The 25116-nt window shown below is 39.1% G+C and overlaps 1 protein-coding gene across 3 annotated transcripts in view; it reads left to right on the forward strand.

Moving 5' to 3' along the window:
* The window catches only part of MYB (MYB proto-oncogene, transcription factor), a 38161-nt gene extending 16049 nt beyond the window's left edge, over nt 1-22112 (forward strand). For 2 of the 3 annotated variants that reach the window (XM_024248972.3, XM_024248973.3), the window contains 6 exons: nt 1552-1694; nt 2729-2843; nt 2934-3059; nt 4306-4416; nt 6207-6314; nt 20809-22112. In XM_024248972.3, the coding sequence (XP_024104740.1) occupies nt 1552-1694; nt 2729-2843; nt 2934-3059; nt 4306-4416; nt 6207-6314; nt 20809-20925 (720 nt within the window). In that variant the 3' untranslated portion in view covers nt 20926-22112. Of the gene's footprint in view, nt 1-1551; nt 1695-2728; nt 2844-2933; nt 3060-4305; nt 4417-5402; nt 5685-6206; nt 6315-20808 lie in introns of all 3 variants that reach the window. The other variant, XM_054558184.2, reaches the window with a different exon arrangement.
* Nucleotides 22113-25116: the final 3004 nt, after the last annotated feature.

The raw sequence follows: 25116 nt of genomic DNA on the forward strand, positions 1-25116 counted from the left end.
CATTTTCAACAGACACCTGAGCCTTAATAATCTAGAAACTAATACTTCGGAACAAATGACTAATTACTGCTGCCTTTGCTGATTTCATTCTGTCGTTGAATCTAGCTGTTGCTAAGTTATACTGCCTCCCAAAGTTTAGGCTGTCTGCAGGCTAACTGTTGATTTTGGCATCATTCTCTCTCTTTTACTTTTTGGGTGGTTTTGAAAGATAGTTGCATGAGATGTACTTTTATTTCCTTCAACACTAGAGTTTAACATTTCTGTCCCTTTTTCTCCCATCTGATCCCTCCCTTTAAAATTGTTAACATCATTTCTTCCTTGTTGTTCATTTATTCTTATGTGATTCACTGACCCAGGGGAGGAGGGAACCAATTGTGTTTATATAACATTTGGGTTGCAACTAGAAAATTTAAAGCTAGAAAATTTAAAGGTTCCAATTCATCTTTAAGTGGAAGAGTTTGGGAAGAGGATGAGAAACAGATGCTTAAGGAAAAGAACATATTTTTAATTTCAGTTTCTCAACACTGGCTCTTTTGAGTTGTGCCATACTATTTTACTAGTGCAGTTTTTGCCAAGGAATATTTTTATTTCATACAGCTTTTTTAAGGCATGAAAATCACAATTCTTATCAGAGATTTGTGTTCCTAAATTATTTAAATAATTAAAATTAATAGATAATTTGGCAGTTTAAAACATTTTTCCAATTGTATCTGTTGAATTTGTTTTAAGAACAGATTTAGGTATGATATAGGTATATACATTTGGGAAACACTGAATCAAACAAAGTTAAAAGTAGGTTTCTTAGTTGAGCATAGTAGCATGGGCCTGTAGTCCTAGCTACTGGGGAAGCTAAGGCAAGAGGATTGCTTGAGCCCAGGAGTTCAAGTTCAGCCTGGGGAACATAGCGAGACCCCATTTCTTTAAAAACTTTTTCTTTTAACTGCAGGCCTTCTCAGAGTTATTAATACACCATTGTGCCTTGTGAATTTCCAGGAGGAGATTACAATATGTTGTGTTTCCCAAATTTATTTTACCTTGGAATTGTTTAAGGAATACCTAGTTTTTTCCCAGAACTTTAGTGTTCTGAGAGACACAATTTATTATTCAAGAATTTTCCACATAATGTAAACCTTCTGTAATACTAATTTTGGTTCATAGATTATTAAAGAGAAAAAACAAAGTATGAAAGGAAACTATTAATTATTAACTATTATTTTCCCCAAAATCACTAAAGCCTTTTAAATGTTAATAAAGAACACATCTCATTCTCTTTAATGACAGGTGTCATTTATTGAGAGTATTTTCTCACAGTTTTGCAAGTTTTTCAGCATTGACCCTAAATTTTATTTCTTGGAAACCACACCCAAATCCTGGGTGCTCAATTGAAATAAAACAATACCCTAGTCAACATAACATGCTTGTTAGCATCTTTATTATTTAATATAGTGGGTCAGTAAAACATTCTTGTTATCTAGGTGTGATTTTTAAATTGGGGAGAATAAAGAATTACCATCTAATCTAAGTATTTTTTTTCTTTCTCTCCATATTTAGTTCTTAAACACTTCCAGTAACCATGAAAACTCAGACTTGGAAATGCCTTCTTTAACTTCCACCCCCCTCATTGGTCACAAATTGACTGTTACAACACCATTTCATAGAGACCAGACTGTGAAAACTCAAAAGGAAAATGCTGTGTAAGTCTTTGGTTCAGGAATAAAATGATTTATCTTATTTACTTATATTTAATTAATGGAATATAGTCCCCAGATGTCTGATCCACTTGTATGTGCATGATTTTACTGACCATTTATATATAATCATGTCTATTCCCACATTGAATATATCTGTCCTGGGCATATTACAACTACCTACAGGTAGAAGATGGGAAGATAAACTAGATTCCTTTTGTAACTTACTCCAAAATTTCCTATATATGCACAAATAGTTTTCATGAAACTTTTCCATTCAGTTTGTTTGTTCCCACCATAAGGCCTTCTTATGAAAGCCAGATTTTCAGCCTCCTTTCCTCTCTAATTATAAGCTTCAGAATAAGAACGAGTATGGTTTCTTACCTAGTTTGTATTTTTATTTAATTTTATTTGTTTATTATTTATTTATTTTTAGTTTGTATTTTTTAATCTTATTTTTTCTTTTTGAATTTATGTGTAGATAGGACCTCTTCTGACATCCCCAGGAATATTATATGATTAGAAGCCAAGGGATGAGTAAGCAGTCATTTTTATTCAATAAAGCCTTAATCAATTCAGAGAAATGGTAGAGAAAGTGTGAATTGTCAGAAAGCTTGAAAAGAAATGCACTCTTATTTCGAAGTACAAAAAGTAAATTTTAAAAGGTTAACATGTTTTGTAGTATGGGCTCTGTTTTCGTGAATAGGGAAAACTGATTTGTAAATGACATCAGGTCTTCTTGATGCTCATAGTCTTATACAGATCATAGGCACTACATGTGTCTTCAGAGCCATTAAGGAAAGATGTTAAATCATTTAATGCTTTTAGTCTTCGAGGTATAATATTTTGAAATATTTGAAAATATGTGATATGCATATTCTCTTTTTCTTAACGAATAATATGATTAATCAGCATACCCCAATTCCATATCCGGAACAGAGTTTATTGTATTCAGTGGAAAAATGTTAAATGTAACAGGTAAAGCCATGTAGGGACATTTATTCTTTTATATTGAGCCACTGCTTGTTTTCTTTTTAAAGTTTTAGAACCCCAGCTATCAAAAGGTCAATCTTGGAAAGCTCTCCAAGAACTCCTACACCATTCAAACATGCACTTGCAGCTCAAGAAATTAAATATGGTCCCCTGAAGATGCTAGTAAGTTCTAGAAAAGTTTTTGGGTTTCATTGGTTTATTAGTCCCATCAGGAGTTCTCTCTGATGCAAAAATACCCACTCTTCCCTTTAGCCTCAGACACCCTCTCATCTAGTAGAAGATCTGCAGGATGTGATCAAACAGGAATCTGATGAATCTGGAATTGTTGCTGAGTTTCAAGAAAATGGACCACCCTTACTGAAGAAAATCAAACAAGAGGTAAACACGAAATCCTTTGGAAGCAACAAGCTGAGAATCCTGCCCCCTTTGTTCCTTGTGAGCAGCCTGATGTGTCTGCCATTGGCACTGTGCAACACCACCACTTTTCATGCAAGATTTTCATACAAGGTGCAGCGAAAAGGCACTGCCAGACTGTAGGCATCATCAACCTTTCCTTTGGGAAGCCAAGCCATCTCTATCTACTTCATGTTTGGGCAGAAAACATGCTAGAGAGTATCAAGAAAAGGGAGGGAAACAGGATTTTAATGTACTTTTAAACATTACTGATTATAGAAAGTTGATATTTCATTTTTAGATGTGAAGAATTGGAATTTAAATTAAAATAATAGTATCTTTAATTAATTGTATTAAAAAAAGGGAGGCCGGGTGCGGTGGCTCACGCCTGTAATCCCAGCACTTTGGGAGGCCGAGGTGGGCAGATCACAAGGTCAGGAGATCAAGATCATCCTGGCTAACGTGGTGAAACCCCGTATCTACTAAAAATACAAAAAAATTAGCTAGGTTTGGTGGCGGGTGCCTGTAGTCCCAGCTACTCAGGAGTCTGAGGCAGGATTATGGCGTGAACCCGGGAGGCAGGTCTTGCAGTGAGCCAAGATCGCACCACTGCACTCCAGCCTGGGCGACAGTGAGACTCCGTCTCAAAAAAAATAAAAATTAAAATTAAAAAAGGGAATCTAACCTGCAAGGATCAAAGTTTTAGCTTGTTGGCAACAGCTGTTTTCCAGCAGGTTAGATACAGTGCTTCTTGAATTTATTTTCATGTAAAGTAAGTATTTTTTTTTTTATAGCTAAAAATCTGATTTGCTTATTTAGTAATGGAGAGTTTTACCAGAAGTGTGATTAAAAACCAGTCTTTTGTCACCAAAAGATCTTTTATGTCACCAAAATAAAATCCTTGACAGATACAACACTACTAGGTGTATCATTAAAATATATTCTTAATAGAATAAACACCTAGAATCAGGACATTGGTTGAAAATGTAGGAGCTTTATAGGGGCAGTAAATTTGGAGCTAGTCACATTTTAAATTTGCCATCAGTGGTTCTTTATTGAATCCACTGATGGCAAATTTAGCTGATAGTGTATTTAGAGCAAATTGAGCTGATAGTGTAAGTTAGCAACATAGTTTTTAAGTATTTGAGGGACTGGCCAGAAATATACTCCTGACTGTACATGTTTCATAGGAAGTTCTAGAAACAACAAAGCACTTTCTATATGCTTTTAGGTGGAATCTCCAACTGATAAATCAGGAAACTTCTTCTGCTCACACCACTGGGAAGGGGACAGTCTGAATACCCAACTGTTCACGCAGACCTCGCCTGTGGCAGATGCACCGGTAAGTACGTGTGCACCAGCCCCCAAGTTGTTATGTGACGCTGGTGCCTCACAAAATCCTGTGTGTGGCATGTGGGGCTGCTGCGGTTTCAGCACTCCCTCTTTAAGGCATCTTATTTCTAAATATTCTCCTGCACATGATTTTTTAAAAATGATTATTAATGTAGAGTATAAAGTTGAGATTTTTTCATGTATTAGAAACATTGCAGACTTTTTCATTATTTGTTTTCTTATTATTTGAGTGCCTTGGCCATTTAAAAAAATCTGCTACATGGATATAAAAACTATGTTCATTTATATATTTTCCTTTATTTGTCTTCTAAATAATATTATCTTCTTGTTAAGTTGTCTCTTGTTTGGTTTGTGTAGGATCTCATATGGTATCAACCACGTTGTCTATAGTAGATGCCCAGGATTGTACCCAATTGCTTTGGGTTACTACCACCATTTTTAAAGTTTATAATTTGTGAATGGTTGTCCTTATGTCTTAAGAAAAATCAGAGCTAATAACAACTGCTAAGATTTATTTAGTGAGGGCCGGGCGTGGTGGCTCACGCCTGTAATCCAAGCACTTTGGGAGGCAGAGGCGGGCAGATCACGAGGTCAGGAGATCGAGACCATCCCGGCTAACACGGTGAAACCCTGTCTCTACTAAAAATACAAAAAATTAGCTGGGCGTGGTGGCAGGCGCCTGTAGTCCCAGCTACTCGGGAGGCAGAGGCAGGAGAATGGTGTGAACCCGGGAGGCAGAGCTTGCAGTGAGCCGAGATTGTGCCACTGCACTCCAGCCTGGGCGACAGAGCGAGACTCCGTCTCAAAAAAAAAAAAAAAAAAAAAGATTTATTTAGTGGGTACTAAGTGGTAAGTACTGTTCTGGGGGCTTTCGATGAAATGATTCAGTTAATTCTCACAATTATACTGTAAGGTTGGTATTATTTTTGTTAATTTTTATTTTTTTTGAGACGGAGTTTCGCTCTTGTTGCCCAGACTGGAGTGCAATGGCACGATTTCGGCTCACCGCAACCTCTGCCTCCCGGGTTCAAGCGATTCTCCTGCCTCAGTCTCCTGAGAAGCTGGGACTACAGGCGCGCGCCACCACGCCCGGCTAATTTTGAATTTTTAGTAGAGACAGGGTTTCTCCATGTTGGTCAGGCTGGTCTTGAACTCCCGACCTCAGGTGATCCACCCGCCTCGGCCTCCCAAAGTTCTGGGATTACAGGCATGAGCCACTGCACCCAGCCAGGTGGGTATTATTATCATTTCTATTATGTCAACTGGAAAACAGGGGCACAAAGAGGCTTAGTCATTTGCTCAAGATTATATACCTAATAAGGGATGGTGCTGGGTCGGAATTCAGAAGGTCTTGTTCTAAATTCGCTACTTTTCACCATTTTTTGCCAATAATTTATAGCTCTAAAACATTGATAGTTCTGTACCAATATATGAAATAAAGTGTTCTCTCCCCAGAACTTAGTAAATCTTCTATTTTGAAAGGCATGTATTTATTAATTCATTTAGCAGATGTTTTTTGAGTGCCTAACACATGCCTAGAACTCTGGGATCCCAAAGGAGCTTTGTGTTGTGGTGATGTTTGCCACAATGGGATTAAGGTTCAGACATAGTTGAGTTCTCCTTTTAGCTCATAGTGGGGAGAATTTCTGGCAGATAACTGCATTTTTTTATGCTAATGTGTATCATCTCATAGTAATCTACTCTCTACAGTGTTAGAAAAATGTTGGCTCTCATATTAGCCAACCTCATTTAAATTTCAAATTATTCTCTTCCCTTTAGAATATTCTTACAAGCTCCGTTTTAATGGCACCAGCATCAGAAGATGAAGACAATGTTCTCAAAGCATTTACAGTACCTAAAAACAGGTCCCTGGCGAGCCCCTTGCAGGTAATTACTATTCCAACATTAGTATTTTAAAATTAATTCACTGAAAAACTGTCATCTTCAGTGGTGGTGGTGGTGGTGGTGGTGGTGGTGGTGATGGTAGTGCTGGTGGTCTGTTTTTCGTTTTCAACGTTTTAGACATAGAGGAGTAATGCTTTTATACAATTCTTGATGTCTACAAAAATCCAATAATTCCTTTTTGCTATTCATATGAGACATGCTAGAAATTTTTATGAGTGCAGATTCCCCAAAGCATGATGAAATGAAACATTTCTTATTGTGAGTGAGACTAAGATGTATTACACATGTGTCACTATCTTCTTCTGCCCTCAAATGTTTTATAAAAATATATCGATATAGTTTACTTTATGTTCCAAATTTTTTATTTTTTATGCTGTATCCCTAGGCAACCAAAGCTCAGAGACTGTTCCAATTTTAAATGAAGTCTGAAATTAGTCAGACAGAAAATAATTGCAATGTATTTGACTGTCAGAATAAGAAAGTCAACTGTCAATGTTGTGAGGCCAATCTGAAGTTGACCATCTGCTGTCAGGTTTTAATATCAAAAGAGATTTCCCTTGTAACCCTAAAGTGGGTGTGTGTTGATGAAATATAACAAATTCCAAATTAATCCTGAGCCAAATGTAAATAAGAATGCAAATTTTGCTTCCCTAAATTATTTAAAGCAGTTTCTAACATTAAATAGCCCAATACCCAGCCACCTGCAGAGCCCTCTCCTCCATCCCCCTGTGCCATGCAGAGGGAAACTTCATAACCCTAGAGGAAGTGAAGAGCCTGGATTCAGAAGCTGAAAGTCATATTTCTTGCTGTAAGTTAAATGGCACGATCATAGGACAGCAGCCTTTGAGAGTCTGCCCATTCCCTTAAAGGGATTTCCCATCCTTGTGATGCTTTCTCGTTCCAAATTGTGAGAATCTGAAAACTTGCCCTGTTTAAGTATTTGCGACGCTTACTTTTTCAGGGTTTTTTGTTGATATTGCTTTGTTTTTTGAAACAAGGTCTTACCCTGTGGCCCAGGCTGGAGTGTGGTGGGGTGATCTCGGCTCACTGCAACCTCCGCCTCCCAGATTCAAGTGATTCTCGTGCCTCAGCCTCCCAATTAGCTGGAATTACAGGTGTGAGCCCCCAGCAACCCAACTGTTTTTTTTATTTTTGGATAGAGACGAGGTTTTGCCATGTTGGCCAGGCAGGTCTTGAATTCCTGGTTTCAAGTGATCTGCCCACCTAGGCCTCCTACAGTGCTGGGATTACAGGTGTGAGCTACCGCACCCGGCTGGTACTTAGTATTATTTTTAAATAAGGGTTGCAAGCACATTTTGTTTAATTAAATCAGATTGCTTCCTTCCTGGCCTCTCTCTGACAGCAATTGTTTTGGTAAAATGGCTGTGGACTGGAGTGTGAGACAGGGAGTCAGTATTTATGGGGAATCTGGACAAGTTCCTGCGTCAGTGAGGCTAGAGTCGGCCCCGTGTGGAGAAGACTCAGAATATCACAAAGAGGCCGGACGCAGTGGCTCATGCCTGTAATCCCAGCACTCTGGGAGGCCAAGGCGGGCGGAAAACTTGAGGTCAGGAGTTTGAGACCAGCCTGGCCAACACGGTGAATCCCCATCTCTACTAATCCCAGCTACTCGGGAGGCTGAGACAGGAGGATCACTTGAACCCAGGAGGCAGAGGCTGCAGTGAGCCGAGATCGTGACACTGCACTCCAGCCTGGGTGACAGAATGAGACTCCATCTCAAAAAAAAAGAATATCACAAAGAATTGGGAGAGGAGGAAGAGAATGAACTCCACTCAGACATAAGAGGAACCCAGAAAGGGAGTTACAAAGATTTCAAGGCAAAGGGTAGCCATTTCAAAATTTTCCTGAGAGCAGTTCTTAGGTCCAGAAGGAAAGCTTTTGCTTTTTTTTTTGTTATTATTCCCACCTAAGTTACTTGGCCCTTGGTTTCTAGAGAACAGAATTCAACTACTGCTATTAGTGTTTTAATTAAGTTAGATTAAGTTTTGTGTATATTTTCTAACCTAGTCTGGGGCCAACTTGTATTTGTAGTAGCATAGAAAAAGTCTGTTCTAAATTTCAAAAAGCCAACACATAAATATACTTGGGGACAATTACCATTACATAAGTTGAAACCCATAGTTCAGTATTGAACTTTATCAGTATATTTGTATTTTATTTAATGGAAATATTGGTTATCTTTGAAACTCAAAATTAAGTTATAGCTCTATTTTATGAATCCGTATTCTCCTGTCTATCAGTGAGTCATATTGGCACTTTATTGATTCTAACATCTGTACACTGAGATTAAGTTGTGTATGGTGAAGGTAATATTTGTCAATTCTATCAGACTGAATAATTGAGACTTGAAAGTTAATTTTAGAGTCAATACTCCTGCCTAAACTATATAGTTTACTGTTTTACACTGACCAGATATATTTTAATAATCTGCTATAAAGCCAGGCGCAGCGGCTCATGCCTGTAATCACAACACTTTGGGAAGCCAAGACTGGAGGATAGCTTGAGACCAGGAGTTTGAGACCAGCCTGGGCAACATAGCGAGACTCAGTCTCTATTAAAAACTAATTAGCTGGGCTGGGCATGGTGGCTCATGCCTGTAATTCCAGCACTTTGGGAGGCCGAGACGGGCGGATCACGAGGTCAGGAGATCGAGACCATCCTGGCTAACACGGTGAAACCCCATCTCTACAAAAAATACAAAAAAATTAGCCAGGCGTAGTGGCGGGCACCTGTAGTCCCAGCTACTCAGGAGGCTGAGGCAGGAGAATGGCGTGAACCCAGGAGGCGGAGCTTGCAGTGAGCTGAGATAGCGCGACTACACTCCAGCCTGGGTGACTGAGCGAGACTCCATCTCAAAAAATAATAATAATAATTAGCTGGGTGTAGTGGTACACACCTGTAATCCTAGCTACTTGGGAGGCTAGGACAGGAGGATCCCTTAAGCCCAGGAGTTCGAGGTTACAGTGAGCTATGATTATACCCCTGCACTCTAGCCTGGGAGACAAGAGCAAGACCTTGTGTCTAAAAAAATTTTTTTAAGGCCAGCCGCGGTGGCTCACACCTGTAATCCCAGTACTTTGGGAGGCTGAGGTGGGTGGATCACAAGGTCAGGAGTTTGGGACCAGCCTGGCCAACATGGTGAAACCCTGCCTTTACTAAAAATACAAAAAAATAGCCGGGCGTGGTGGTGCGCACATGTAATCCCAGCTACTTGGGAGGCTGTGGCAGGAGAATTTCTTGAACCCAGGAGGTGAAAGTTGCAGTGAGCCCAGATCACGCCATTGCACTCCAGCCTAGGCAATAGAGTGAGACTCCATCTCAAAAAAAAAAAAATTTTAATCTGCTGTAATAGATACTAATTTATTTTAAGACATACTTAGTGAATGTTGTTCTATATACTTGCCAGTTGGGAGGAAAAAAGAAATATTCACTAAATGAATGAATGTTATACACCAAGTATCTCCTTCATTTTATGTCCTGGAGTTCTAGCTTCTGATACCACAGAAATATGTGATTTCTAAAATGTTTCAGACTATTGTGATAAGTATTGGAAAATGCATCAAGTGACTCTAAATATTTAAACATACATCGCCTGTATTTCATATAATCCTGACTCAATAATATTTCTATAGATGTTTCCATGCAGTTTGGTAATTTTGTTTGTTTAAAACACAGTGCTATTTCATATATTTCTATTGATAATCCAATTTGACCTAATTAGGCATATTTCTCACACATGGTATTATTGAACATATTGCACATTTATTAAATGATATGTATTTTACTTAAGAGTACTTTATATAATCTGTAATTTTTGTAATTTGTACTTATAATAAATCAAATATTAAGTGGGATTTTAGCCAAACCATCTAGACATTTTTGTCATAATGCTTTTATTAAAACAGCAAAATAGGAGTTTCAAAATATTTTAAAATTTGAATACTTCTAAAATGTAAAATGTTTGCAACTGGTGTAATGCAGTTGATCATCTATCCCTCTAAATTGTCTAAATAACTTAGGTGCAAGAACAGTTTATTGAAGAACACAGGAACTACACAATTCTGTGTTTTATCATTTCAGTTTTAATCATCCCGGCTTGATTATGGCAATAACATTTTAGACAAGCAATTATTACTATTTTTGAGGCCCATACACTGGGCCATTATGGTTTTGCTTCTAACATACATATAAATGCACATGCAATATGTATAAATTACGTTTGCTGTTTTAAAATTAGAAATGCCAAGAAGCTGTGTGGTTGACATTTTATTATAAATTTTATACACACATAGAAATATGGAAAATATACTATGTTCTAGAGTCAACAGTTGTTATCATTTTGCCATATATACCTCATCTCTTTTTTTTTTTTTGAGATGGAATCTCATTCTGTCGCCCAGGCTGGGGTGCAGTGACGCGATCTCAGCTCACTGTAACCTCTGCCTCCCAGGTTCAAGCGATTCTCCTGCCTCAGTCCCCTGGGTAGCTGGGACTACAGACATCTGCCTGGTTAATTTTTGTATTTTTAGTAGAGATAGGGTTTCACCATGTTGACTAGGCTGGTCTTGAACTGCTGATCTCAAGTGATCCACCTGCCTCGGCCTCCCAAAGTGCTGGCCTTATAGATGTGAGCCACCACGCCTGGCCTACCTCATCTCTTTTTTATGAAGTTTTTATTTTTTTTTTTTAATTTTTTTTTTTTTTTGAGACAGAGTCTCGTTCTGTCACCCAGGCTGGAGTGTGGTGGCACGATCTCGGCTCACTGCAACCTCCACCTCTTGGGTTCAAGTGATTCTTCTGCCTTAGCCTCTCGAGTAGCTAGAACTACAGGCGCGTGTCACCATGCCGGCTAATTTTTGGTATTTTTAGTAGGGACAGGGTTTCACCGTGTTAGCCAGGATGGTCTCGATCTCCTGACCTCATGATCGGCCCGCCTCAAGTGCTGGGATTACAGACGTGAGCCACCGCCCCCGGCCAGTTTTTTATTTTTTATTTTTTTGAGACAAGGCCTTGCTCTGTCACCCAGGCTGGAGTGCAGTGGCAAGATCATGGCTCACTGCAGCCTACCTCCTGGACTCAAGCAATCCTCCTACCTCAGCCTCCCGAGTAGCTGGGACTATAGGCACATGCCACCATGCCCAGCTAGTTTTTTTTTTGTTTTTTTTTTAAGAGATGGGGTCTCGCTGTGTTGCCCAGCCTGTCCTCAAACTCCTGGGCTCAAGCAGTCCTTCTGCCTTGACCTCCCAAAGTGCTGGGATTACAGGCAGGAGCCACCCTGCCCAGCCTGAAGTATTTTAAAGTAAATTCCAACTAATATAACATTTTATTCTCGTGTACTTCCAGATGTGTCTCTAAAAATAGACATTTTTATATATAACCTAATACCATCATTACATATTTAACAATAATTCTTTAATCTTCTCATTCTCAGGTATATTTAAATTTTCCCATTAATCCAAAAAGGAATCAAAATTGAAACAATTTCACACATTGCATTTGGTTAAGCCTCTTAAATCTCTTTTACTCTCTAGTCCAGTGCTGTCTAATAGAACTTCTACAGTGATGTGAAGGAAATATCTAATATGCTGCTATCCACTATGATAGCCAGTGGCTTTTGAGCACTTGAAATATGGCAAGTGCTGCTGAGGAACAGAATTTTCAATTTGAATGAATTTAAGTTGCTTTAATTTAATAGCCACATTTCCTTACTCTCTTACTGGAATCAGCCATTTCCCCATGGTGCTCTGAATCCTCTTAGTGATAAATGGTACATAGACACCAAAATCAGGGTGCTAAGTCTGTCCATTGTTATGTGGTTCGTCATTGAGATACAAATAATTTTTTTTTTTTTTTTTTTTTGAGACAGAGTCTCACTCTGTCACCCAGGCTGCAGTGCAGTGGTACAATCTTGGCTTACTGCAACCTCCACCTCCTGGGTCCAAGCTATTCTCCTGCCTCAGTCTCCCAAGTAGTTGGGATTACAGGCACCCACCACCACACTCAGCTAATTTTTGCATTTTTAGTAGAGACATGGTTTCACCATGTTGGCCAGGCCAGGCTCAAACTCCCAACCTCAGGTGATCTGCCTGTCTCAGCCTCCCAAAGTGCTGGAATTACAGGCGTGAGCCACCACACCCAGCCAAGACTCAGTGAATTTTAATAATCCAGAGCTCTCCATGTATCCCCAATCTATAATTTACAGTGTTTAAATAGAGGCTTTTATAAGCCGTTATGTACACTCATGTTATGTTTGTTTTTTTAATTACTTAGTCTTTTTCCAAAAGGAATTTGCAACAGCTACATAATCTTATAATTGTTATGTTTCTTTTATATTTTCACAGTTGTTTTCATTTTAAATTGTAAAAGCAAACAGGATATTCTTACAATAAAAATGTTCTGAGATGTTTTTCATATTTGTGTCTTTCATGTGGCTCAGAATATATGAGATTTTCATGTCATATCATTGTCAGTATTCAGCCTTTTCTCCACATTGTGTGGGGTAGAGGATAGAGTCTAGAAGCTTATAAAATGGTCACAAATGAGGAAGTAGTGAAAACATTCAGCCTAGAAAGCGTGCATTTGTGGTAGGAAAGGCACTGTGGAACGCTGCTGGATTCTGCCATTCAGTAGTTACCCGAGAGAGACCGAGGCAGACGCATAGCTCCCTCCTCAGCAAGGAGAAAAGAGTTGCCTGCTTTCCTCAGCGTGCTTTCCATTTCCTTTGTTTTGAAATAAGCACATTATGCTAATCAACTTTTCTTAAGGTAGACATTTTTATTGGTAGATCAAAAACTGTACTTTAAGTTATAAGCCTTCTGAACTTCTGTATTTTTCTCTTAAATTATAATTTCCTTTTATTCCTATCTAAAACCCAAGTGTAAAAGATGTGTTCATAGGCTTTCTACTCACTCACTTTCCTCTTTTTCGTAACCACAGAATGACAGCCTTAAATTTTAATTTCCTGACTTGGCTTGGCCATGGCCTGACTTTTTTAAAACAAGGAGTTTAAGTTAAAGAAATTTCTCCAGCCATTATTATTTAAACACATTTACACAGTATCAAAGAATTTAAAAATATTGCTAGCAGTTGATACTCCACTCAGCTTTCAGTTCAGCGTGTTTTAGATTGCTCCTATTATGTTATTTGTTTGTGAACTTTTATATTTTTCAAAAAAATAAGGCAAGCCCTTTTTGCCTGAGAGGCACTGCTGAGCAGTATAATAAACAAGCATGGGGGCAACAGAACCTGGGTTCCAGGCTAGACTCCACCATTTTCAAATGGCATGACTTTAATTCATCAAGTGAACACAATTAAGCAAACTATAAGTTTGGGACCGTGGAATATCCTTCACTCATCACACAGGTTACTGTGAAGATCCAATGGGTATAATATTGCTTTCAAGATGGCGGCACACTTGCCACTATACACTGGTGGTATTATTAGGCAGAGGCTCCACATAGTCCCTGTCCTTGAAATGCAGGCAAGGAGCCCTCACCAAAGGCCAGGGTGGTTTTTTGTTTTTCGGGTTTTTGTTTGTTTTTTTCATTGTGGTATATTATTTCCTCTGGCATGCTATTCCCTGTCCCACTCTTACAGAACTGTGTCAGTGGGTCACCAAAAGAGAGAGCTGATTCAACTGATTCCTTGAAATAAAGGTAGTCAGACCTCACGGTATGATGGAGATGAAGCAACTGATGTACTGGTTTTCTCTATTTTTCTGCTGCTCGTGTTGTCATTTAAACAGACATGGAAACCGTCTGCACATGACAGAGATCTTTCTGAGCCTTTTTCATCTAGTGTGCTGTGCTGACCCGCTCCCCTGGATGCCTGCACACTCATTTGGTTCTCCCTTTTGGTCACTTTTTTCCACTTACCCTGGCAGAAATTCACGTGGCTGTCAGTAGTAATTCAGTGACCTGCTTTCAAAAAATGTTATAAATTAAGCAGCTTTTCTGTGTATAGCTTTTGGGTTGAACTGAGAAGGGCTAAGTGAAGGGAGAAACTATGTTGAGCTCAGAGTCAGAATGCCCTGCCCCAGACATCTTGAGATGTGGATTTTTCATTTGTTTTGTTTGGTGACACTTAGAGAGAATAAACATTCTGAGATAAAATCTTCCTTGGGCAGGCCAGCAAAGATAGAATTGCTTTAGAGCAATTTGGCACTGGTCTTAATCTTAATAGTTTGGAACTCATATGTGACTAAGGAAAAGGATATTGCAAAAAGTTGTGCCACCCTAGGCTATATGATATAAACTTAGAAAGTCTATCAATGTGAAAGGTGAAGAAACCTCTAGAGACATCTGGGACAAACTCCAAATTTGGGAAAGGTCCATCCACATTTGCAATTGTTAATTTACGCTTGGGAAGTGGAGGCTTTGGTGGATGAGGCAACTTCCAATCACCGTCTCGATTTTTATTTCCGTAACTTTTAAGATTATTTTCTATAGACAATCAATATTGCTGAAGTTGGACTCATTTAATTGATTTGTGCCAACCTAGGGAAGCATTTACTCTCGAGAAGAGTTTGGTAACCATTAATCTTACCTTAGCAACATTTCAGTTTAAGCTTATCCCTGACTTTCCAGAGACAACTAAAGATTTCTACAGTCTCTCTTATAACTGATCCATTTTTTCAAAAGATGTCCCTTTGGGAAGGAATTCTCATTTTTAGAATTTTAGTCCAGAGGAAGTATTTTTTTTTCAGATAGGTGAAATAGAATAAGCAGAAAATTCTTATTTTTTACTGTTTTAGATACCATTGATGCCTGCTTATTTTAAAACAAAACACAATAAAAACATAATACCATCTGATGAGTTGCTTTGGTTTTACTTTTTTTTTTTTTTTTTTAGTTTATACAAGTTTCTTATTAGGTCAGCAAATTGTAAAACACATAATTTGCCAAGGCTTTTGAAGCCAGCAGATACTGGGTGAAGTTGCTGTATGAATATAATAATAAGAACCGTTTTTGTTCAGCTTGATGAAAAAACTATTCATGTTCTAAATGAAAATGTGAAGATCATCTAATTCTGACAGAAAACCACCTGTGGACATGGTCTTGTTTCTTTTTATTTCTTCTGTTTTCTACAAAGGATGGCAATATTTATTTAAAGTGCTTTAACAGGATATCCCAGTTAAAGCTTTGACAGACTGTTTATAGTTCACTTCTGCCCAGGGGCAATTAAAGGCATATTACAGGATAAGCGAGATGACTCCCCGGCCACAGGAGGAGGATGTGTGGGTAGGATTATTAATGTTGAAATGAATTATGATAGAGTGACATGTCTGCAAGAGCACCATGGGTTAGTAACTTAACAAGAATTCATATGCAGAAACCCATAATTCTCAGCAGTTCTTTAGGGTAAATGAAACTAAAGTTTAGGGAGAGAGAACAAGGAGAATTTGCAAAGATATGTATGACAGTATTTAAAAATGTTCTTCCAGCACAAAGACATTAATCTTCCTTTGTCAAAATAATTCTTTCTGCATGAAAAGTTGGCATGGGGCTCCCAGGCTTCAGGTAAGATGGGAGAAAGGGAGCATTTCTTTTTTTTTGTACCAAAGTACTCAATCTTCTGATCTTCCTTGACTTTCACGACATAGGCATATGTCTACTCTGACCAGTTTGTTTCATTTATTGTGGTAAGATGTGCTTGTCTTGTGCTTTCCTGGTGCAGAAAAGGAGCTGCCTCGCTCATGCTTGGTGGCCTTTTTGTTCCTACACACAGTGGTTCTCGTACATGGTGGCTACCACATCCTGGTGTTTGTCTATACTGGGAGAATCAGGCGTTCCAAGTCATCTTGGCTGCCCTAGCTCTGAGCTTCAGGGAATATATGACTCAGAAATGCTATGCTTTCTGGAATTTGGATATTTCATTTTTATTTGTTTCTTGGTAAATTCTCTCTTGACTCAGGAGAAGCTAACTGTTTGGAAAGGTCTCTCAGAACTCTAATTAAAAATAAATGGTACCTTCTTTATATTGATCTCATTTTTAAATACCTAGTCCTGGAGGAAGAGCTAAATATGAATACAGTGATGAGCCATGTAGGGGATCTCACAGGAACACAGTCGGATTTCAAGTTGAAAGTAGATTCAGTTGATAATACTTAGTACTAGATTCTCCTGAATCGACTTTGGGAATTCTGAGTCAGCCTAAGGACTATATTACAAAGGATCGGACCTTGACTTTTAGGCCAGGTATAGTGGCTCACGCCTGTAATCCCAACACTTTGGGAGGCCGAGGCAAGTGGGTCACTTCAGTCCAGGAGGTTGAGACCAGCCTGTGCAACACAGTGAGACCCTGTCTCTACCAAAAATACAAAAATTAGCCAGGTGTAGTGTAGCAACTGCCTGTAGTCTGAGCTACTGAGGAGGCTGAGGTTGGAGAATCAACTTTAACCCTGGAGATGGAGGCTGCAGTGAGCTGTGATCGTGCCAGCCTGGGCAAGGAGCAAGACCCTCTCTCAAAAACAAAAACAGAAAAGACACAGAACTTGACTTTTAACAGGAGGCATAGTAATAGCAAGCATAAGATTGTTTTAACATAGCATTTAAGATAATTTACACATTTAGAAAATTAATTCTGACTGGTTGTAGTAGCTTATCCTTAATCCCAACACTATGAGAGGCCAAGGCAGGAAGATCACCTGAGGCCAGGAGTTTGAAACCAGCCTAGGCAACATAGCGAGACCCCCACTCTCTACAAAAAATTTTTTTAAAAAAACATAGCTGGGCGTGGTGACACACTCCTGTAGTCCCAGCTACTCAGGAGGCTGAGGCAGGAGGCTCGCTTGAGCCCAGGAGTTTGAGGGAGTTGTGATCACGCCCCTGCACTCCAGCCTGGGCAACAGAATGAGGCCCTATATCTAAAAAAAGAAAAATAGAAAAGAAAATTCTATATTGATTGAAGCCCAGCTAAATAGAAAAAGAAAATTCTAATAGGCCATTTTAAAGACTTTGGAAAAATTCTTAGCTAGAGTAAAACAGAAACAGTCCTTTCTTTCCTGGTTCTCACATCTCCATTCTCACCTTCATTCCCCTTCCCCTCCATTCATTTCAAGTATTTTTCTTTTCTATGTGTGTCTTTATGTAAATTTAAATTTACATACAAGATATTATGATATGAAGATATTTCATTCTGCTTCCTGTTTTGTCACTTGCTCTTTAAGATCCAAGTCCTTGGCTCCATGTGCATCTAATCATTGCTATAAGCCCTGCATCGTACTTCATATTCACCATATTGAACTATTCACCCTCAAGTAGTCACTATTAAATGTCACACTGTTGTAGTGACTACAAATGCAAGCTCAGTAACTGAAAAGATAACATTAAATTTTGTTTTTTAATTGGTTTCCTGTGTCAATTTCATGTTTCGGGAATTTGTATGGACAGATAGACACCAGAGAGATATGTGTATTTCACCTGCATGCTTGAGGCTAGAGAAACATGATTTCTTCAGAACTATTTCAAATACTGTAACTAACCTGGTAATTTTGTTTAGGAAAACATTAAATTCGGAATAGAAGGCAATTCAGAATACCTGTCTGTTATCTTTGTCTTGTCATTTTTGAGATACTCAGTTCATGGAAAATATTATGATAATCCATCTTGCTGTGTAGTATTTCAAGTTATATGTTGAGCCTCTGAGCTTTCAGAGTGAACATTTCTATTCGTAGACAGTGCTGTTGACATCAGTGGGGAGATGGCACAAGCTTTGTGCCCTAGGAAAGTTTAAAAGCTAGAACATTACACTGCAAACCCTATGTCAGGAAACTTTGTTCCAGCAGCTAGGCAAGGAAACCCTACCACTGTACCCATACCTTGTTTTAGTAGAATTATGTTTCTTTGCTAAAAAGTCTAGAGACTCTCACACCCCATCTCAACATTATCCTGGATTCCAAGGCCCTGGTGCCCTGAGCACACAATTTCCCAGGTTCCTTTTATTGTTTCTGATAAGAACTCGAATAGAGGCAGCGTCTGGTACTCACTAGGGATGTGTTCCCATGGGTGACATTCTTGCTCCATCATTTCTTACCTGGGTAACCTTGAGTATGGCGCCTAAATCCTCTCTTCCTTTCAAATTGCCTGGTCTGTAAAATGGATGCAGTGAATAGTACCTATGCCACAGGTGTTTTTTGTGAGAATTAAATGAGAGAAGTTATATCAATAACACTTAGAGGCATGCGGGGCATATAGTGAGGGCTTGTTTTATGTTGTCGTTTAACCCTTTCTTTCTCTGCCCTCCGCCCCTCCACATCCCCTCCCACTGGCAATGTATAAATTGCAGCTTCCTGCCTTTTTCCTGCTATCTTGCTCCCTGGATGACATCCCTGCGTTTCCACCTCTCTCTCCCCTAATCTTAGCTGTTTTCACCCTTTCCCCATAGCATTGCCTTGACAGTTCCTCATGTCCCATCCTCTCTTCCCATGGGCAACACCACAAACCTGCACACACGGCCTGTTATTATTCCTCCTGTTTCACCTGTGTCCATTCTGTCTCATAAAGGACACTGTAGGCTCTGAAGAGCTAAGGCCTTTCTTATTCTTTTGTCCCATGGAAAATAATCCCTCCAGATAGCAATACCAGGAATAGTGCCTTTTCTAACCCACTGGTTTCCTTTTGAGCTTACAGCCACCAAATCTTATGTCTGTTTGTGTTTCTGTTCCCCTCTCTGCATTGACTGCTAGAGAGATCAGAGTCAAGCGGGAGGTTACATCTAGCTGGGGCACTGTGCTTTATGGCAGGTGTTTTGTGTGCAAATCTCATACCATCTTCGTGTTATGAACAACTAAGTTGTTCCTTAGTGTCCATGGGGGATTTGTTTCAGAACCTGCAAGGACACCAAAGTCCAGGGATGCTCAAGTCTCTGATATAAAATAGCATTGTGTTTGCATATAATCTATACACATCTTCCCATATAAATTTTTTTATTATTTGTATACATTCATGGGGTACAAGTGTAATTTTGTTACATGGATATATTGCATAGTGGTCAAAGTCAAGGCTGTGAGTGTATTTATCACTGGAATAACGTACATTGTAACCGTTCATTCCTGTATACTTTAAATCATCTCTAGATTACTTATAATAGCTAATACAATGTAAATGCTATGGAAATAGTTGTTATATTGTTAGGGGATAATGACAAGGAAAAAACCTATACATGTTCAATACACAGCAATTTTTTTTCCTGAATATTTTTGATCTGCCATTGATTGACTCTATGGATGTGGAACCCACAGATATGGAACCCACAGATGCAGAGGGCCAACTGGGTTTATTTTTTCCAAACTTGTTTCCCTATTACTCTGCTTTATACACATTTTTAAACTCTGTTGTCTTGTATTTCTTTTGTAATCATCTTACGTCCTTTTGGAAACCAAGTGGGGCATAAATAGTACGTGTTTGCATTTGAGGCAACACAGAGGCATCGCAGGAGCTGGAGACAGCAAAGTTCAAAGCCAGTCCACCACTTACCTACAGAGTGGCCTTGGGCAAGTTACCTCTATTTTCTGTCTCCATTCTCTAGCCTGTCTAGAGAGAGAATGAACCTGCCTCCTGGGGTGATTGTGCTGTTTTAATGAAATAATGCATGTGAAATGTGAAGTGCCACTGTCCCTGGCATGGAGATGCTGTCCTTAGGTATTAGGTCCATCTTGTGTCTTCTAGTGTATCTTTAAAAATTAAACTATACTGGCTTTATGCCTGTAATCCCAGCACTTTGGGAGGCCAAGATGGGCAGATCACTTGAGTCCAGGAGTTCAAGACCAACCTGGGCACATGGTGAAACGCTGTCTCTACAGAAAATACAAAAATTAGTGGGGCTTGGTGGCACATGCCTGTAGTCCCAGCTGCTTGGGAAGCTGAGGTAGGAGGATCACTTGAGCCCAGGAGGCTGAGGCTACAGTGAGCTGTGATTGCACCAATACTGATCCACCTGGTATGACAGAACATGACTCTGTCTCAAAAAAAAAGAAAAAAATTAAACTATACTGATAAATATTTCTAAAGTAATTGATGAAAACATATATATGACACTTAGCAGGTGTGGATCAATTCCAGCGCGTGCATGAGCTGCTTTGCACTGCGGCTACGGCACTCAGCAGTTTGCTTAGTGAGTAGATGGCCATAGCTCACCTTAGGTATCTGGAGAATAATGCTCATTCCTGTCTCCAGCTTTGTAAAATTGCCTAATAGACTGAAGGCATTAAAATATGAAGATGTGATTATATCTTATGAAGCTGCTTGGAATGGGTTTTCCCTCTTAACAAATAATTTCTGATCATCCATATCCCTTAAGAACACTGGATTTCTGGGGGCCAGGGAGGTAAGACTCTATCTGACAAAGCCTTCCTGGTGTCAACCACTTGCCATCTGTTGGTCAATACTGGCCCTGCTGGGTCTATAGAATGAGCTTCTTTGTTTGACGTTTCTGTTGCCGTCCCTTTCTCCATCAGCCTTGTAGCAGTACCTGGGAACCTGCATCCTGTGGAAAGATGGAGGAGCAGATGACAGCTTCCAGTCAAGCTCGTAAATACGTGAATGCATTCTCAGCCCGGACGCTGGTCATGTGAGACATTTCCAGAAAAGCATTATGGTTTTCAGAACACTTCAAGTTGACTTGGGATATATCATTCCTCAACATGAAACTTTTCATGAATGGGAGAAGAACCTATTTTTGTTGTGGTACAACAGTTGAGAGCAGCACCAAGTGCATTTAGTTGAATGAAATCTTATTGGATTTCACCCAACTAAAAGGATTTTTTAAAATAAATAACAGTCTTACCTAAATTATTAGGTAATGAATTGTAGCCAGTTGTTAATATCTTAATGCAGATTTTTTTAAAAAACATAAAATGATTTATCTGTATTTTAAAGGATCCAACAGATCAGTATTTTTTCCTGTGATGGGTTTTTTGAAATTTTACACATAAAAGGTACTCCAGTATTTCACTTTTCTCGATCACTAAACATATGCATATATTTTTAAAAATCAGTAAAAGCATTACTCTAAGTGTAGACTTAATACCATGAGACATTTAATCCAGATTGTAAATGCTCATTTATGGTTAATGACATTGAAGGTACATTTATTGTACCAAACCATTTTATGAGTTTTCTGTTAGCTTGCTTTAAAAATTATTACTGTAAGAAATAGTTTTATAAAAAATTATATTTTTATTCAGTAATTTAATTTTGTAAATGCCAAATGAAAAACATTTTTTGCTGCTATGGTCTTAGCCTGTAGACATGCTGCTAGTATCAGAGGGGCAGTAGAGCTTGGACGGAAAGAAAAGAAACTTGGTGTTAGGTAATTGACTATGCACTAGTATTTCAGACTTTTTAATTTTATATATATATACATTTTTTTCCTTTTGTAATACATTTGAAAACTTGTTTGGGAGACTCTGCATTTTTTATTGTGGTTTTTTTGTTATTGTTGGTTTATAAAAGCATGCATTGCACTTCTTTTTTGGGAGATCTGTGTTGTTGATGTTCTATGTTTTGTTTTGAGTGTAGCCTGACTGTTTTATAATTTGGGAGTTCTGCATTAGATCCGCATCCCCTGTGGTTTCTAAGTGTATGGTCTCAGAACTGTTGCATGGATCCTGTGTTTGCAACTGGGGAGACAGAAACTGTGGTTGATAGCCAGTCACTGCCTTAAGAACATTTGATGCAAGATGGCCAGCACTGAACTTTTGAGATATGACGGTGTACTTACTGCCTTGTAGCAAAATAAAGATGTGCCCTTATTTTACCTACTTTTGTTTTCTCTCTTATTTGTCACTATGGACAACAGTTACACTTTAAAGAAAATGGAGCAGACTCAAAGCACTTTCCTCTAATAATTGCACACCATATGCATTTCGTGTGAAGAAGCCAGGAATCATTACAATGGAGAAGAAAGAACAAGCACACCAAGTTAAATAATTCACAAACAATCACATGGACAATGGGGAGGAATCTTCCAGAATGCATCAGTCAGGGTCTAGCGGCATTTGAGTGCGGATGCTGTAAGGGAAATTCGTTCACAAATGTACTGATACCACAGATATGGGCAGGGGCTAGGAGAGCAACAGGGTGCAGGCCTGAAGGAACCTGGAAGGCTGCCTGGAGGGGGACAGTCAGGAAAGCAGGAGCCCTTGAGAGGAGCACTAGCCTTTGACGAGACCACTGCCATCGAAGGAGACCCCACAGGGAGGGAGCCAAGGGTAAACCCTAACTTTGTTTCCCCATTTCTCCTATCTCTGCCCAGGTGTCCTCACTGGCAGAACCAACCAGAAGCTGGAGGACAAGGGAGCTCCAGTATGGGAGCCAGCCTGTGATCCTTCAAGGGTATGCGGAGTCGTTCGTTCAAAATAGCCCCATTTCACAGATGAATCTCTGCTGGCTCCATCTTCAGCTTATTGTTCTCTTCACTATGCTGTAATACCCCTTTTAACATAAATTCCTTTAAATTTCCTTTACTCACTCTGTTCCAACTCTGAATTCTCATGGGCGTGATACACTTGGTGTTCATAGAGCCAAGGATTTGTTACGCCTAATTACTAGTTTTTAAGTCAATTTGGTGGACTTTTACTGTCCTGCTGATAGATGACATGACACGTCTTCCCAGTGTTAGGAAGCTCTTTATATTCGTGCCCTCTCTGAGTATTTTTCCAAGCGCTGACTCTGCCACTTACTAGCAGTTTGAACTTAGACAAGTCACTCACATCTCTGAGCCTTTTTTCCTTATCTGGGCAATGAGTTATTTCCCACAGTGAAACTTTTATTAAATAATGCACTATGCAAATGTTTGTTATTATGTACACTTACCACAGTCCAGTGATGCTTGCTGTGTAGTGTGTCGAATGCCCATCTTGCTGATAATGTGCACTGCCAATTACACAGTTAGATTGAGAGGTCACTTAATTATTAATGACAAGAGTGAACTCAACATCTTACAGAACTGAAATAGATATTTATATTTCCAACACGCTTGTAACCCAATAACTAGAGACTAAAAACCTAACTTCATGAAAAGGAGTGTAAATTTAGCTGTTATGGTCAAATACTCACACTCACAGAACATGTTCCCAGTTCACAGGCATCTCCAAAACGTTGATTGTTCTGATCAATTTTGAAAATCATCCTGCTCTCTACGGCAGGAATTCAGGTAGTACAAGTGAAAACAGTATTGTATACGACTTAAATGAAAGGCTGCACTTGTGAGTTACTGTGTGTGAAGTTGCTTCTGCGTATGTCCATCCAGAGAACAGGAGAGGCACTGAGAAGACTGATGTGTCCCTGACCTCTAGATGGGACTGAAAATTCAAGATAAGAGAGATGCCCAGGGATAAACTTCCTTCTTTCTTTAGAAATTATACAATATTAGAACTGAAAGGGAAGTTAGATATCATCAGGGCTTCCCATAAGGGGCTCACTGTCTTGCTTTATTGAAAGAAAATCAGTTTTGAAGCCAGACCAATCTTTTTTTTTCTTTTTAAATATGGGTGGTGTCTTGCCATCTTGCCCAGACTGGTCTCAAATTCCTGGGTTCAACCAATCCTCCCACCTCAGCCTTCCAAAGTGCTGGGATTACAGGTGTGAGCCACTGCACCCGGCCACCAATCTTGATTTGAATTCAGACCCTACCCTTTACCAGCTGTGTGACTTTGTATGTTTTACTTAATCTCTCAAAGTTTCATTTTACTTATATTTTAATTATACTGGAGATAAAAATGCATCTCAAGTCAAGGTTGTTATTGTGAAGATTCTGCAAGTAAATACATTATTGCATCTCTGTAAAATGTTGCCGTGCCTGTTGATTAGATAAGTTACCATGATGACTTACGATCAATTAGCGAAAAATGTCTGTTACCCAGCAATGGGAAAGTGAATACTTCCAAGACCCATGTCCCCAGTTGTGTGTTAAGACTATTCTGTTAAAAACTTACTTTAAAACTCAATTATATCTTCTCAAAATATTACTAATCATTCTAACATTTTAGTTAATATGTTTCTCCTCCTTGTACAAATATGTATGTGGGAAGTAGGGGGCATATTTTTCCTTAAGCTTGCTGCTTTCTAATCCAAAAAAAATGCGATGTGCAGGTCTGTTACACTCCACTTAAAATACTTACAATTTTGGGGCTTATTTTTCTCCTTTGAACCATTACTATTATAAAAATCAATTCTTCCTTAGTCACCATTTTTAGAGGGTAGAGTTGAGGAAAGGAAGTCAGCTAAAATACAAATCTCTTTGTAAAAGTAAAGTTTAGCGACTTGGGAGGCTGAGGTGGGAGGATCCCTTGAGCCCAGGAGTTTGAGACCAGCCTGGACAACACAGAGAGACCCCATCTCTGAAAATAAATAAATTTCGAAAGTAAAGTTTACTTATATACAATTATACATAGTAACTTTGCTCCCTATAGCAAAAGGAAGCTAAACTATAAATCTTATGGAACTTGTTAGTGTTCTGGTAATAAACAGTTAATAATTTTTTAAAATTACTATTCAGTGAAAATAATCTTGGCCAGGTGCGGTGGCTCATGCCTGTAATCCCAGCACTTTGGGAGGTCAAGGCAGGTGGATCACCTGAGGTCGGGAGTTCGAGACCAGCCTGGCTGGCCAACATGGCAAAACCCCATCTCCACTAAAAGTACAAAAATTAGTGGGGTGTGATGGTGCATGCCTGTAATCCCAGCTACTTGGGAGGCTGAGGCACGAGAATCACTTGAACCTGTGAGGTGGAGGTTGCAGTGAGCTAAGATTGCACCACTGCA

Source organism: Pongo abelii, chromosome 5, assembly GCF_028885655.2.
Source record: "Pongo abelii isolate AG06213 chromosome 5, NHGRI_mPonAbe1-v2.0_pri, whole genome shotgun sequence".
In the NCBI taxonomy this organism is placed as follows: domain Eukaryota; kingdom Metazoa; phylum Chordata; class Mammalia; order Primates; family Hominidae; genus Pongo; species Pongo abelii.